General features: G+C 35.0%; 1 protein-coding gene across 2 annotated transcripts; it reads left to right on the top strand.

Annotated features, from left to right (window-relative positions):
- Positions 1-1,915: 1,915 nt before the first annotated feature.
- On the top strand, positions 1,916-11,221 carry LOC137638758 (uncharacterized). Of its 2 annotated transcripts, none has more exons than XM_068371103.1 (5): positions 1,916-1,953; positions 2,713-3,397; positions 7,030-7,272; positions 8,533-8,745; positions 10,522-11,221. In XM_068371103.1, exons 2-5 carry the CDS (start codon positions 2,726-2,728, stop codon positions 11,059-11,061), a joined length of 1,668 nt encoding a protein of 555 aa, XP_068227204.1. In that variant the 5' UTR covers positions 1,916-1,953; positions 2,713-2,725; the 3' UTR covers positions 11,062-11,221. The 2 variants fall into 2 exon arrangements, with proteins under 2 accessions (XP_068227204.1, XP_068227205.1); XM_068371104.1 differs by having other exon boundaries at positions 1,924-1,953; positions 2,716-3,397.
- The last annotated feature ends 5,755 nt before the right edge of the window (positions 11,222-16,976 follow it).

Here is a 16,976-nt window from a genome sequence, read left to right as displayed (position 1 = left end):
TCTAGTTGTTAAATGGTGAAGCAAGGTCGTGCCCTTTAGGCTTACAGTATCTTAAGAGTTAAAAAACACAATTATTTTTTTCTTTAAATACGAACTGTATCATTACCCACTAATAAAAGAAGTATTTTAATAAGTTTCTAATTCATACCTGACTTCAAAGTTTTCGAGAGAAATGATGACACTTACATATTGTATCTATCTGTCTATCTATCTATCTATCTATCTATCTATATATATATATATATATATATATATATATATATATATATATATATATATATATATATATATATATATATATATATATATATATATATATATATATATATATATATATATTTGTGTGTATGTATGTGTGTATATATATGTACTGTAAATCTTTTTTAATGGTTCTGGAAGGCTAGAATGCAACATGGCACAAAAACGCTCAATAAAAAGATGCATATCATTTAAGGAAGAAGATTCAAAGTAGTGAGATTCCTAGAGATTAGGAGATTTTGAAAAATTGAACATGTTTTTTTTTCGCTGATCTACACAATATGCATCGCAACAGGAAAAATAATGGACTTGAAATAAAGTAGTGTAATGCACCGTCTTATTATTATTATCATCATTATTATTATTATTACTTGCTAAGCTACAACCCTAGTTGGAAAGGCAGAATGCTATAAGCCCAAGGGCTCCAACAGGGAAAATAGCCCAGTGAGGAAAAGAAATAAGGAAAGTACAAGAGAAGTAATTTACAATTACAATATTTTAAGAACAGTAACAACATTAAAATAAATATTTCGTATATAAACTTAAAAACTTAAAAAAAAAGAAAAAGAGTATGAGAAAGAGGATAGTGACCGAGTGTACCCCCAAGCAAGAGAACTCTAACCCAAGACAAGTGGAAGACCATGGTACAGAGGCTATGGCACTACCCAAGACTAGAGAACAGTTGTTTGATTTTGGATTGCCCTTCTAGAAGAGCTGCTTACCATAGCTAAAGAGTCTCTTCTAACCTTAACAAGAGGAAAGTGCAGTAACCCCTTGGGTGAAGAAGAATTGTTAGGTAATCTTAGTGTTGTCAGGTGTATGAGGACAGAGGAGACAAAGTAAAGAATATGGAAGACTATTCGCTGTGTGTGTGTGCATGCGAAGGAAAATTGAAACGTAACCAAAGAGGATCCAATATAGTACTGTCTGGACAGTCAAAAGACCCTATAACTTTCGAGTGGTAGTATCTCAACAGGCGGCTGGTGCCCTCATTCAGTACTGTAGATCGTTTATTGAATTTTACTTTGGATTAAGGAGGTCCATTTTGATGTATTTAAGCTATATAAGTAAATATAAGATTGTGCTGCATAAATAAGGTTGGCCTCGAATTAAATCAATAATCAGTAATGTTTCTTTCAGGGTGAGGAGAGAGAGAGAGAGAGAGAGAGAGAGAGAGAGAGAGAGAGAGAGAGAGAGAGAGAGAGAGAGAGAGAGTCGTTTTACACACCACTTTATTACTTGAATTCATTGTAACTAAGACCTTTGTCTACTTGTTGCTTATGTTTTACAAAAAAAAAAGAAAAAGAAAAAAAACATTAATTTTTGTTTCATTATTTGTGTCATCTTTAGTAAGTCCTACTGAAGCAACCAAACTCATCATGAGCTATTACGTCGAAAAGAGATTTAATCGCTTCATCATTTTCTCTCGATGTTTATCCTAAATAACAATACTCACTGTTGTGACAAAAGCTAGCTGATGATTCCTATTTATCACATCGTTGAACTTATTACAGAATTGTTCAAAATTATGAAGAAAGTATGTAGTTTTACGTATTCATTGAGTGCTTCTGTCTTTCTGGTACCAATAATAAAATGTCGGCATCAACATGAAAAAAGGCTAACCGACAACTTTAAAATGCAGCAATACGTTGCCAACTAGTCAGTGGCCGGATAGCAAAGGACAACCTTGAAAACGTTAGTCCTCTAACTTATTAATGTGTCTATTAACAAACATTGTCCACTCATCTTTTTAGATAAGATACTGGATCAGTGCATTTGACAGTGATATGTAACCATTTTTTCATGCGAGTCTATGTGTACCATAGTGTTGGAATTCAAACATCTAATCTTAATACTGTACATGAACAGTGTTTCTTCAAGTGTTTGTGAGTCATGGTCTAGAATTGCTTCCTTCATCTTTTTTTGCTGATAGTCGTGTAGTGTTGTTGCCATGCATTTATTTAATCGTGAAGCTATATCAAGTTTTGTTATTGAAATTTTGGCTATTTTGAAAAGTAAGTGACAATCTTAAACGACAACGATATTGGGCTTGCTAAGGCGTTTTCAGCCTACGAAGTATCGGAACATCTCTTTTTTATAAGCATTTCACAAACCACTATTCTCTTTTCATTTGAGAATTGGCTGTCACAGAATGAATAGTATATAACGTGAAGCGTTTGTCTTATAGTTTCTTATTCATACCGCTACTCGTACACCTTATTGCTTAGGTAGAAACTTTTTTTGGACCCAAAGACCTGCAAAACTAGCTAGAGCACGAAATATTTTGCAAAAAGCAGTTGCAGATGTGGGCAGATTGATTTATCTTCTCGAAAAAAGCAACTGAATTATTAAGCTATAACTAATATCTTATCTTATGCATATAAAATAATATTTTGATACTTTAACGTTTGCATTGCTATCTTATTTTCTACAAAAAAAAAAAAAAAAAGACAGCAGCTAAGTGAAAATGAATACTGTAGATTGCAAGGTGTGCTACAATCCTTATAACACTGAGGACAGGAGACCATTATTTTTGCCTTGCGGCCACACATTTTGCTCCAGATGTATCACCAACTATATCAAGGAAGATATGCCTGTATTTGTGTGTTACACCTGTCGTGCAGAACACTCAGTCAGTGCCAACACTGAGTTTCCCGTGAACTTTGAACTGGAGTCCATCTTGCATCACCTGAGAGCTTCAAACCCCCTGACGGAGGCGTCGAAAGTGAGTCAAAACATAGAATGGTTGAACCACGAAATAAACAGAGACAAAAAAGTCACAGACTCTACTTTCCAGGCAGCTAACTCTCAACTCCGGCACTACAAGACGGAATTAGAAAACTGGAAAAAAATCCACGAAACAGATTTCCAAGAACATATGAAATCCATCGATAGTCTAGGTGAGATTCAGAAGTACCTCATAGATGAAATATTCAGAGTTGACATGGTTCTTGCAGAAGGGGAGAAGAGTATGGATGCTGTGAGGGATTCCTGGGAAAAGCTGAATGAAGCGCAAGGGCCTTGTAATTTCTTTGCCGCTTTTCAAGATGCTTACGCTTGTTTCGAGTCGTTCAAAAACTGGATTCGCCAGGTGGAGACGCGTTTTCCAGACAAGAAACTCGTCGTAGATTCCTGTAAGGTGAGCAACTTGAATCTAGTTTTTTTTTCCCGGTTGCAATTTATGATGTATTTCTTTCTTAGACAAGCTGGTGTAGGCTGTATTACAAGCTAGTGTAGGCTGTATTACTTTCTTTTTATACGAGTTATGAAGTATTCCTTTCTTTCTTCTGACACAAGATGCATTCCTTTCTTTCTTCAATTGCAAGTTAGGATGTATTTCTTTCTTTCATCTGTTGTAAACGTGGATGTATTTCTTCTATAGAAAGCAATGATGTAATTCTTTCTTTCATCTATTGCGAACTTGGATGTATTTCTTCTGTAGAAAGCTAGAATATATTTCTTTCATCTGCTGCAAACTTGTATGTATTTCTTCTGTAGAAACTAGGATGAATTGCTTTCTTTCAGCTGTTGCAAACTTGAGTGTATTTTTTAGAAAGCTTCGATGTATCTCTTTCTTTCATCTTTTGAAAACTTGGATGTATTTTTTAGAAAGCTAGGATGTATCTTCTTTCATCTGTTGCAAACTTTGATGTATTTTTTAGAAAGCTAGGATGTATCTTCTTCTTTCATCTGTTGCAAACTTGGATGTATTTTTTAGAAAGCTAGGATGTATCTTCTTTCATCTGTTGCAAACTTTGATGTATTTTTTAGAAAACTAGGATGTATCTTCTTCTTTCATCTGTTGCAAACTTGGATGTATTTTTTAGAAAGCTAGGATGTATCTTCTCCTTTCATCTGTTGCAAACTTGGATGTATTTTTTAGAAAGCTAGGATGTATCTTCTTCTTTCATCTGTTGCAAACTTGGATGTATTTTTTAGAAAGCTAGGATGTATCTTCTTCTTTCATCTGTTGCAAACTTGGATGTATTTTTTAGAAAGCTAGGATGTATCTTCTTTCATCTGTTGCAAACTTTGATGTATTTTTTAGAAAACTAGGATGTATCTTCTTCTTTCATCTGTTGCAAACTTGGATGTATTTTTTTAGAAAGCTAGGATGTATCTTCTTTCATCTGTTGCAAACTTTGATGTATTTTTTAGAAAGCTTCGATGTATCTCTTTCTTTCATCTGTTGCAAACTTTGATGTATTTTTTAGAAAGCTAGGATGTATCTTCTTCTTTCATCTGTTGCAAACTTGGATGTATTTTTTAGAAAGCTAGGATGTATCTTCTTTCATCTGTTGCAAACTTTGATGTATTTTTTAGAAAACTAGGATGTATCTTCTTCTTTCATCTGTTGCAAACTTGGATGTATTTTTTAGAAAGCTTCGATGTATCTCTTTCTTTCATCTGTTGCAAACTTTGATGTATTTTTTAGAAAGCTAGGATGTATCTTCTTCTTTCATCTGTTGCAAACTTGGATGTATTTTTTAGAAAGCTAGGATGTATCTTCTTCTTTCATCTGTTGCAAACTTGGATGTATTTTTTAGAAAGCTAGGATGTATCTTCTTCTTTCATCTGTTGCAAACCTTGATGTATTTTTTAGAAAGCTAGGATGTATCTTCTTTCATCTGTTGCAAACTTTGATGTATTTTTTAGAAAGCTAGGATGTATCTTCTTTCATCTGTTGCAAACTTGGATGTACTTTTTAGAAAGCTAGGATGTATCTTCTTCTTTCATCTGTTGCAATCTTTGATGTATTTTTTAGAAAGCTTCGATGTATCTCTTTCTTTCATCTGTTGCAAACTTGGATGTATTTTTTTAGAAAGCTATGATGTATCTCTTTCTTTCATCTTTTGAAAACTTTGATGTATTTTTTAGAAAGCTAGGATGTATCTTCTTTCATCTGTTGCAAACTTGGATGTACTTTTTAGAAAGCTAGGATGTATCTTCTTTTTTCATCTGTTGCAAACTTTCATGTATTTTTTAGAAAGCTAGGATGTATCTTCTTCTTTCATCGGTTGCAAACTTTGATGTATTTTTTAAAAAGCTAGGATGTATCTTCTTCTTTCATCTGTTGCAATCTTTGATGTATTTTTTAGAAAGCTTCGATGTATCTCTTTCTGTCATCTGTTGCAAACTTGGATGTATTTTTTAGAAAGCTATGATGTATCTCTTTCTTTCATCTTTTGAAAACTTGGATGTATTTTTTAGAAAGCTAGGATGTATCTTCTTCTTTCATCTGTTGCAAACTTGGATGTATATTTTAGAAAGCTAGGATGTATCTTCTTCTTTCATCTGTTGCAAACTTGGATGTATTTTTTAGAAAGCTAGGATGTATCTTCTTCTTTCATCTGTTGCAAACTTGGAAGTATTTTTTAGAAAGCTAGGATGTATCTTCTTTCATCTGTTGCAAACTTGGATGTATTTTTTAGAAAGCTAGGATGTATCTTCTTCTTTCATCTGTTGCAAATTGGATGTATTTTTTAGAAAGCTAGGATGTATCTTCTTCTTTCATATGTTGCAAACTTGGAAGTATTTTTTAGAAAGCTAGGATGTATCTTCTTTCATCTGTTGCAAACTTGGATGTATTCTTTAGAAAGCTAGTATGTATTTTTTTCAACTACAAGTTAAAATGCAAGGTATTTCTTTCTTGTTTTCTTTTGTTACAAAATATGAAATATTTCTTTTCTCTATTGCAAGTTTGGATGTATTTCTTTTCTTCTTCCATATCTTAAAAGACAGGAAGTGTTCTACTTCTTAATCTTTTTTGACACACGTCATATTCCCCTTGCACGAGATGGGGCCAGAAAAGTTCAGCCTTCTTGATACCACCCCCACTTCAATGTCCTTGTCCTCAGCAGATGGTTTAAAACCCACTCATGAATGGCAAAGGCAAGGGACAATGACAATGTCCTTGCAGGACAATGCTTAGACTGAACATATGTCTATATGATCAGCGCCCAAACACCCTTTCCACCCAAGGTAGGACCAGCGAGGACCAGGCAGTGGCTGCTGATGACTCAGCAGGTAGAACTATAGGCTCCCCCAAACTCCCCATTCTTAGCTGACAAGAATGAAGAGGTTGCAAACACTACTAGAAACTATCGAGTTTGAGCGGGACTCGATCTCCCGTCCAGCAGAACGCCAGGCAGGGACGTTTCCAATAGGCCTCCACAACCCTTGGTGATACCCAAGAAGTTATCAACCTAGAAACTGAACCACTTGGTCACCACACATTTTGTTATATCAATCCCTTTCTTTCTGTTTTGAACTTTTTACAATCCTTTTTACGTTTTATTCTGATTAGTGTATCAATGGCATTTAAACCATTGCTGTGAGAATGTTTACACATTCAAAAGAATATATATTTTATGTCTTACAATCTCCTACAATATAATAAAGTCTTCGCCATCTTTCCCTACAATCAAATGATAAATCATCTGGTTATTATGTTGTTATCTTGCCTAATTGAGATAACAACTATTTACACCTTGTTCTTTTTATGAGAAATTTAGTATTTTGAGTTTGTATTAATTCATATTTTAATCGAATGTTGTGGTTTATTTACCTCGGCTTTCATCTTAGAATAAGAGAAACTCATCTATGTCAGCAAATGATTGACATGCTAGTACTTCCTCTCTCTCTCTCTCTCTCTCTCTCTCTCTCTCTCTCTCTCTCTCTCTCTCTCTCTCTCTCTCTCTGTTGATCTTAGACTAAGTTATGATATGCAAGACATTGGGACACTTGAAAAATATCATTGAATCTTTTTAGTTGAGGCGCCAGTCGATATCATTAAGGAAGAAGTGTGGGTCGCCTGGAAAACTGGAGGAAGACACAACCACTGATCCAAAGAGGAACGTTAAAGCTGGAGCTTGTGTCAAAGCTTCGGACTTCTCTCTAAGAGACGAATTTTCTTTGCTGTCGATGCAAGATAAAATCAGAAAAGTCATGGATTCTGTTCCAGATGGCAGGAAGAGCCAGTCCACTCAGACACATGATAGTGCCGTTCTTAAGGTCAGTTATGTTCACCTCTTAATTCTCATAGATGATTTTTTTTTTTTTTTCATAATACAAATCATTCTGAAATTTTCTGTGAACGTTTCATGTTACTGGAAGAAAGACGGTCTGGAAGACTGGGATGTTTGGAAATCATCATCATCTCCTCCTATGCCTATTGGCGGAAAGGGCCTCGGTTAGATTTCGCCAGTTGTCTCTATCTTGAGCTTTTAAATCAATACAACTCCATTCATCATCTCCTACTTCATGCTTCATAGGCCTCAGTCATGTAGGCCTGTGTCTAACAACTCTTCTAGTGCCTTAAGGAGCCCAGTTGAAAGTTTAGTGAATAGGTAGGATGATTAGAAGGGATATAGAGTTGGGAAAGAATAGATTAGAATATCTTGAAATGGTCTGACATGTAGAAAGAATGAAGAGCGACAGGTTAATGAGATAGAGTTTGGAAGAGTTAAGAGAAAGAAGAAGAGGACCAGAAAGTATATGAATAGGTTGTTGAGAGATATAATTGAAAACATGAACCTCAATTCCCAGTAGGTGAGAGAGTGCAAGTGCAAGGTTGTGGTGAATACGTGCACAGATAGTTTTGACGCAATACTGATTAGCCTTCTTCGTAGGTGCATGGAGCAGTTAGTTCTATGGAAGTTTTCTGCACAGGGCAATCATCAATGAATCTGAATTGGATAACTTTCTTTTCTCGTGAGTCCCTCCCACTCTTAAAGGGACCGGCGTAATGTTGAATACGCAGTTATAATATATATATATATATATATATATATATATATATATATATATATATATATATATATATATATATATGTGTGTGTGTGTGTGTGTGTGGGAGGGAGTTGGGGTTTAGGAGTGCTGGTCACAGTAGCCTATACAGAACCGTATAAGTATATACAGTAATTTATAAAACCAACCCATTCTCTTGATATCTATTTTCCAAGGGTATACAATCTCCACTGGAAACCTTTAAATTCGTCTACACGTGTTATATAAACGAATGAAGTCTTCCTTTCGTTAATGATTTTCTATCTTAAATCACATGAACTCATATCTTGTGAAATCTATGATATTTGCGGTACCCTTATCTAAAAAAACCTTAAGAACTTCTAGGGTGGATTTTCACCTCTGATTAACAGCTTGTGATTCCTTTTGTTCTAAAGAATATTCTAAAAATGTCAATTGTAGTATCCAATTGTACTTAACATTTTGTTTTCAATATCTCCCCCAACCCGTTCCTCTGAAATAAAAAAGATAGAAGACCTGAAAGACTTACCACCACAAACCCGAGAGCTGTTGAGGTTAGGACGTGTATTCGCAGCACACATTGTTGAAGATGGAGATCATGGAGCCACGAAGACAAGAGCCACAAAGTATGCAAAAATCAGCCTCGATGACAGCAACAGGTTGTGGCTCCACGTCCTCGGAAATCCTGAAGTCATACCCAACGACTCATTTGTATTGCAGGTGAGTTCAGTGACTCCATGTGGTTGTGGATCCACGTCTTCTGGAATCCTGAAGTCATACCCAACAACTTGTTTATGTTGCAGGTGAGTACAGAGACTCTGTGTGGTTATGGATCCATGTCTTCGGGAATCCTGAAGTCATACCCAACGACTTGTTTATATTGCAGGTGAGTAAGTATAGTGACTCCGTGTGGTTATGGATCCATGTCTTCGGGAATCCTGAAGTCATTCCCAACTTGTTTATGTTACAGGCGAGTATAGTGACTCTGTGTGGTTATGGATCCATGTCTTCGGAAATCCTGAAGTCATACCCAACATCTCGTTTATGTTGCAGGTGGGTATAGTGACTCCGTTTTGTTATGGAACCATGTCTTCAGGAATCCTGAAGTAATACCCAATGACTCGTTTATGTTGCAGGTGAGTATAGTGATTCTGTGGGGTTATGGATCCTTGTCTTCCGGAATCCTGAAGTCATACCCAACGAATCGTTTATGTTGCAGGTGACTATAACGACCGCGTGTTTATAGCTCCACGTCTTTGAAAATCCTGAATTCATACCCAACAACTCGTTTGTGTTGCAGGCGAGTACAGTGACTCCGTGCATTGACAATCTGGTATTGTGATGACACCATCAAACATTCTTATAATACTAGTGTACGCAACCTGTCAAAAATGATAACTAAATGAATATTTAGATAGATATGCACACACACAGATTCAGTGCTTCCCCCCCCCCCTTTCCTAATTACAGCCTGCTGATTCGGCAATTTGTGGGAGATTGTGGATTCTGAGTGTACCTCTCAGGGTACCCACTTTCACCATAGCATGACTACTCTCTCTTCCCCTGCCGATCAGCGTGGCAGGAAATAAGTAAATATAAATATATAGCTAGACACTTGCCTTTTATTCTATAGACAATATACGTTTGATTACTTCCACCGGATATTTGTATATCTTCAATGACCTTGACCCTTTTCTTTCCTTGGCATTTTTAATACGCTTTCTGCTGTAAGTCTTGAGTCTGGAATGTGAAATTATAGAAAAAGTTATCCCTTCCCATTTACTCCCCCCTTTAAATTCAAAGATCGCATTGGTAAAGTATCCAAATATTGCTAAGATGTTCATAATTAACGATGTCATTGTTAGTCCACTATGGTGTTTTGCACAAACGGCGGGGAAGGGCATTAGGTTAGCATTTGCCTCATTATCATTATTACTAGCTAAGCTACAACCGTAGATGGAAAGGCAGAACGCTATGAGCACATGGGCCCAAACAGGGAAAATAACTCAGTGAGGAAAGTAAATAGGGAAATATACAAGAGAAGTTTGAGAACAATAACATTAAAATAAATCTTTCGTATATAAACTAAAAAAAAAACTTTAAAATAGCAAGAGGAAGAGAAATAAGATAGAATAGAGTGCCTGAGTGTACCCTCAAGCAAGAGAACTTTACCTCAAGACAGTAGAAGACCATGGTATAGAGGCTATGGCCCTACCAAAGAGTTGAGAACAGTAGTTTGATTTTGGGTGACTTCCTGCACTGTGATATGAATGGCGTATTACTAGTATTCAATTTACTTATATATTACTGGTTTAGACATTTCATACCTTACTCATTTCACTGTCACCTTCTTTTATTTTCTTCTAGTGAAAATTGACTAAGTATTGGATTTATATTCCATTATCGTACAATAACTATAACTGTATTATATTTTTGTTTTACATTTTCTACAGTATATACCTTTATAGACCCTGTATACTCCTTATTACCACACAGTATAACGAGGTAAAGAAGCTTCAGGTTCACTCCCGGTACCACTTTCAATGCTTTCTAGAGCTTGGAGAAGGGGAAAGATCGTTCGGGAAACTGATAATTAACCTCCATCAACGCAGCTCAGCCGGTACACAGTTTTTCCGGCTCTGCAGAGGAAGTGAAGGACTTTCATACTTGAATACAAATGCCATAAAGTTAGATAGCAATGAACAATACCGCTATGAAAGCGTCCTCTTCGGTGATTACGAGAACAACGACGGGTCTGGGGGAAAAAGTCTTCTTCCAGGCATTGACTGGAAAGCTGACGCCATTCGCAAAGGTAACAACGGTCCGTGCGATATGTGGAGACTGCGGGCCACATCCCAGGATGAGTCGAAAACCGCCCAATTTCATATCATCACCAAAGCTGTGTCCAAAGGTGCACCCATTGCCTCTGGCTTTCTCGGAAAGGTAGTGGAAGGTTCGCATGCTTTGACTGAGGCCATATCACAGTGTCCTGATGTGAGAAGAGTGTACGTGAAAGATTGTGGGGTTTTGTTATGAGAAACAGTTGGTTATTAGCTTTTTACTGTTATTGATTGAAGAAAAAAAATGTTTTGCGGAATTAGATCATTGAAATCTAGAAACACGGTACAAGACTAAAAAGATGAATTTATTTCTGGTAAAATTTTACTGCAGCGTTTTTTTTTTTTTTTTTTTTTCTTTTCTTTTTTTATATCTAGAAGTTATTGTTTGGCTATTCAGTGTGTTTTTTTATATTTTTTATATATGTTTAGAATCCAAATTCTATCATTGTACCTGAAGTGTAAAGGATCGTTAAAATGTCAATGAAATTAAATAAATGTTTTTAATAAAGACTGTCATCTTTCAATGGCTATACTACCCTGTACATATTTTGTTCAACAATAGAAGTTAAACTATTTAATGGATTATGAATTCTATAGTTTGAGTAAATTGTAACTGATAAAAGACATGCTTTAAGATTCGAATTAAAACTGCAATGGAGAGATCCTCTCTTATAAGCTATTATATTTTTGCTAACAATGAGAAAGGTGTATGGATGGGAGAAATGTTTTATGTTGAGTATATCTGTATATCAATATGATAGCGTGTGTGTTATTTATTTTGTTTGTCACGCTTTAAAGAAAACGGAAATAATTTGATGGTATACTCTTACAAATTCACATTAGACTTTGATTACTTAGCCAAAGCACATCTTATATAGTTTTCCCAATTTTGTCTTTAGCACCTGACTTTTTTTTTTTTAAATATTAGACAAAAAATTGAGTTCTAGCAATTTCCATAACCTAGATTATAAAATTAATCTCGGGACATTTTATTCAAACGTGTATAGGTTAGGAACACGATAATTAGTATTGAAAATATCATTTCGTGTAATTTACATAGGTTCCGCTAGTTCTTATGAATATGATAATGACTTAACTCTTCTTTTTTCCATGGTTATCAAAGGTATCTTCTTCCACCACACTTCTCCTCATATCATCCTTCGCCTTATCTCGTCATCTAATTTTCTGCTTCCTCTCGATCTTCTATAATAGGAAGGAAGGAAGTAAATATATTATTATTATTATTATTATCATTACTTGCTAAGCTACAACCCTAGTTGGAAAAGCTTGATGCTATAAGCCAAGGGACCCAACAGGGAAAATAGCCCAGTGAGGAAAGGAAACATGAAAAATAGAATATTTTAAGAACAAAAGCATTATTTAACAAATTTTTCCAATACAAACTATAAAAACTTAATCAGCACTTTTTCTTTATTATATAAACGAGATGGTAGGATGGAGGCGAGTTAGGATTTTCGTTTTAAAAGGCTATTCTCAAATTAAGATGGTAAAAAGAACTACTGTATCAAGTTTTGAATATACAGAAAATGAATTTCATACACCAATATATATATATATATATATATATATATATATATATATATATATATATACTGTATATATATGTGTGTGTGCGTACCTGTATATATATATATATATATATATATATATATATATATATATATATATATATATATATATATATGTGTGTGTGTGTGTGTGTGTGTGTGTGTTTATGTGTGTGTGTGTGTGTGTGTGTTTATGTGTGTGTGTGTGTGTATTGCATTAGTTTGTAAACTTCCAGGAGCATAAGTAATTTTTTTTTTTATTTTGGTGGGGTGAGTCCTTGAATTTGTCTTGGTATGCTCATTGAGATGACTGACATGGCAATACCGAAATTGGTTATCTGTGAAGATTTTAATCTTTGGATGGATAATGCATCAAATTGTGAACCGGTTGACTTTAATGAACTAAGGGAATCATGTCATTTTGTTAATAATGTTGATCATGCAACAACATTGACTGGGCATACGTTGGATTTAGTTATACGATGGATTGAATAACATTGTATCAAATATGGGTGTGGAGAAGAGCAATATTTCTCCAGTGCACAAACTTATAACTTTAGATTACCCTTACGGAAGAAACGGAGTGCTAAAGAAAATAAGTTTTAGAATTCATTATAATTTCTCTTCATATGTGCTTATTGGTGGAGTTACTAAGAATATAATTTATGACTTCTGATGTCATGTTGATTGTCTTGTAACTGTATACAGTAGGAGGTGCAAGAATAGATATGAGAGCATGGACCTATTAGTTGAAAAGACTATAACTGTTAAGGACAAATACCCTTAGTTCGATGGAGTGAATGTAAAGAAAAAAAAATAGGGTTAGTTGGTTGATTGTAGATCACCCGCACCAAGCAGACCATGGGATCTTGTGTTAAAAGCTAGTAAGTGGTAGTAGGAGCTGGATAATACTATGCAGAAAGAGTTACTATGCTGGATCCGCACAGGATGATGATAATGATGAGATGAACCACATGATAACCGGGAGAGAGTACGAAGCTGGAGTCAGGGGCGCCACAAAGCAATTCGCTGTTTTCCCAAACCTGTTCCTTCCTCGGTACTGGATGAATTCATCATCCTCATCCTCATCATGTCCTACGCCTATTGCTGCAAAGGGCCTCGGTTAGATTTCGCCAATCGCCTTTATCTTGAGCTTTTAATTCAATAATTCTGCATACATCATCTATTTCGTACTTCATAGTCCTCAGCCATGTAGGTCTGGGTCTTCCAACTCTTCTAGTTCCTTGTGGAGGGAATCTCTCTTGGGGAGTGCGAAGAGCATGCCCAAACCATCTCCATCTACCCCTCATCATGATCTCATCGACATATGGCACTCGAGTAATCTCTCTTATAGTTTCATTTTTTTATTATTGCAGGTTATAGAAGGAAAGTGGAATAGGTAAAAAATTGAAAGTGCATTGAAGGAATACAAAATTCCCAATAGGATCACTTTAAACGGGAGGAAGCAAGAGACATAAGCATAAGTCACGTCGTATTCGAAAGGGTCTAATGGGAAATGTGAATGAAATAGTATCCAGGATGGTTATAATGAGAAGGAATTTGCTGATAAATTTCTAAATTCCTTCAAAACTAAATATATAATTAAATCTTTTGTTGATATTTAAAATGAAATTGGTACTGAGCCCCGTAACCTATGTTTATTTTCTGCATAGTTGTCTTTTTTTTCCCTTTTCTTTGCATAATTCTGTGCTAACAATGTATTTAGTTTGTTCTAAATTCCCTTTTCTACATACAGTACATATGAGAAATAATGGGCTTAATTCACAAAACAGTTTATCATTATTTGAGACACTGTACACGATATTATAATAGTCCGTAAGTTGAGTCCTGGGTAGGCCCACCTGGTAACTCCTCCCTCACCAATCTCCGATATTATTTCTTTAAGTATTTACATGTATGCTGAATAAAAACATAAAAAAACTGGGACTCGGTACCTGCTTTTTTTTTTTTTTTTTTTTTTATTTTTAAGTTGATAATTGCCTCAACGCTTTGTTGTCAAACTTTGTTAAGAGGATATGGTTACTTAAATGATCAGTACTTTTTTTTTTTTTTTCTTTTTTAATTCTTGGTCACTTAACACACATTTTGTATTATTTTATTGAGGATGTAAAGGAGGGATGGATTTTCACAAGAATATATTAAATTAAACATTACTGTTCAGTGGCACTAAAGATCAAGCTTTTGAATACACATAAGGCTATATAGGTTGGCAAAAAGGAGAGTGTGCAAATTAGAACTCTGTCTTTATCATATGAACCATTAAACAAAAGTGTGCCTCATGGGAGTGTACTAGGCTTAATTTTATTCTGTATTTATGCTATTGGTCTATCGAAAGTACTACTGAGACATGGAATGAAGCTCAAACCATTTGCAGACAATACACTATTTTACTTCTCCACAAATTATATAGACGATAATGCTGAAAATCTGAACCGAATTCTTTCCAGTGTTAGGGAATGGATGACAGTCAAACAACTAAAATCAAATTATAACAAAACTGAGTTTACGGTGATTGGAAAGAAAAACAGCATAATTAGTACCTGAATGAACATTCAAAAAAAAAAAAAAAAAAAAAAAAAAAAAAGAAGAAAAAATTGTAATAAACTGTGTTATTACCAAGATTGGCTATTGTAACTCTATCTACCACAATCTACCAAAAGTGCGATTTAGGACATTACTAAACATAATAAACAGAGGTGAAAGACTGATAAAAGGTGTCCCACCCTGAGAAAGAATTTCTATACTAATTAATTTACACTAGCGAGAATTGAGTTTAAAATATGTACAAAAATCCAAGTTATCAGAACCAGACATCCAAGTATCTAAGAGAATTGCTACATATTGTGCAGCCAAAAAAATCGCATTGACACGAGAATAGTTACAGATGGTTTCAAACTATTAGAACCTAGATCTATCTATGTCTACTGTAGGCTCTAGAGCTTTCAAATAATCGTCCATGAGACATTCAAAAGACTAAAGATGTTAAGATTTTTTGGAGGAAACAAAAGACTTTTTGTTTTCTGTGCCTCGATAGTGTGGATTTTACAATAAACGAGCAATATGCAGTGTTAAATGCTGAATACCTTGGAATATATACGATAAAATGGCCGTGAAGGTCCTGTAGAGAGTTTCCCTGTAGTAAAGGCTTGGAAATTTAAAGCAGACCATAAAGTATAAAATGTAACGTCACAAGATGTCATCTCAAAATTTCACACAAATTCAAATCTTAACATAGCTGCATGGAATGTCTATATTGATTGTTAAAATCAACGGATAATACGCTACGTTATTTTCTAAATACTTAAATGATGCTTAGGCTATGAGAAATATCTTTTGGAGTTATGGGTCCTGTGGGGGCACTGGGCATTTCAGTGTGCGACAGGTTTAAGAAAACAGCCGGGAAGTGGGATACGTAGTACTGTTTTAAAGGTTTAAATGCTACTCATGAATGGCAGAGGCAAGGGACAGTGACATTGCCCTAGCTAGCAGGGCAATGGCGGAGCTAGCAGGACAATGCCATAGAGACGGCCCATATCTATATGATCAGCACCCAAGTCCCCTCTCTACCCTAGATAGGACCAGGGAGGGCCAGGCAATGGGTGCCGATCACTCTGCAAGTAGCTTCCCCCCAAACCCCATTCTTAGCTCACAAGAATGGTGAGGTTGCAGACACTACAAGCAATGACCAGCTTGTGGGATGATCTCCCTCGTCCGGCAGTTGAATCGGCGAAACTTCAGAAGTTCACTCTTGTTGCAAATGGATCTTCGATGAACAGGTTGGCATAACCCTTGTTTCATAGTGTATATAGGACGTGTCTATTCAACGTTATAATTGATCTTAATATATTCTGTGTCTATATTATATGGGTTTGTAGCATTTTGTTTTCCCAATTACGTATGCAGCTTGGTCAATAATAATAATAATAATAATGATAATAATAATAATAATAATAATAATAATAATAATAATAATAATAATAATAATAATAATAATAATAATAATGATAATAATAATTCAAAAACTATCGAAATACCTGTAAAGTTTAGTACATAGTAGGATATCTAAGGTCTAGTGCAAAGACAATACTGTCTTAGGTCTAGTGACTCTATAAACCATAATGAAGGGTGGGGTAAACAAAAATGAATTTATTTAATATATAGGATATCTGTTCCGGAACACATTGTATAGCATTGTAATTTAGTAACGAAACATTATAGAGTCTAGAATTTTCCTACATTCTACGAAAAAAAAACCATTAGAAAAGGAAATACTTCACCATTATAGTACCAGATTGAAAAAAAATATATTTATGTAGTTGTCGTCTGTGGTGAATCATGAATGTAACCCGTTGTTTGTCTTAAATACTTTCTGTGGTAAATCTTTATTAAAATGTCGTAATGACTATGAAAATTGGTATGCAAGAGAAAGATAATAAATAATGCCATAAGTTTTATAAAAAAATAACAAGTTTTCCCAAACTTTACCGGGAAATGCATATGAAACTGGCATTCACCAATCACC

This window comes from Palaemon carinicauda, chromosome 3 (assembly GCF_036898095.1).
Source record: "Palaemon carinicauda isolate YSFRI2023 chromosome 3, ASM3689809v2, whole genome shotgun sequence".
NCBI classification, from domain to species: domain Eukaryota; kingdom Metazoa; phylum Arthropoda; class Malacostraca; order Decapoda; family Palaemonidae; genus Palaemon; species Palaemon carinicauda.
This window is presented reverse-complemented; position numbering and strand designations above follow the sequence as displayed.

Excerpts from the sequence above, each read along its gene's own strand:
- LOC137638758 (XM_068371103.1), top strand. The coding sequence starts at position 2,726 with ATGAATACTGTAGATTGCAAGGTGTGCTACAATCCTTATAACACTGAG. Across the intron at positions 3,398-7,029 it reads TCGTCGTAGATTCCTGTAAG|TTGAGGCGCCAGTCGATATC; the intron begins GTGAGCAACTTG and ends GAATCTTTTTAG. Across the intron at positions 7,273-8,532 it reads ATGATAGTGCCGTTCTTAAG|ATAGAAGACCTGAAAGACTT; the intron begins GTCAGTTATGTT and ends GAAATAAAAAAG.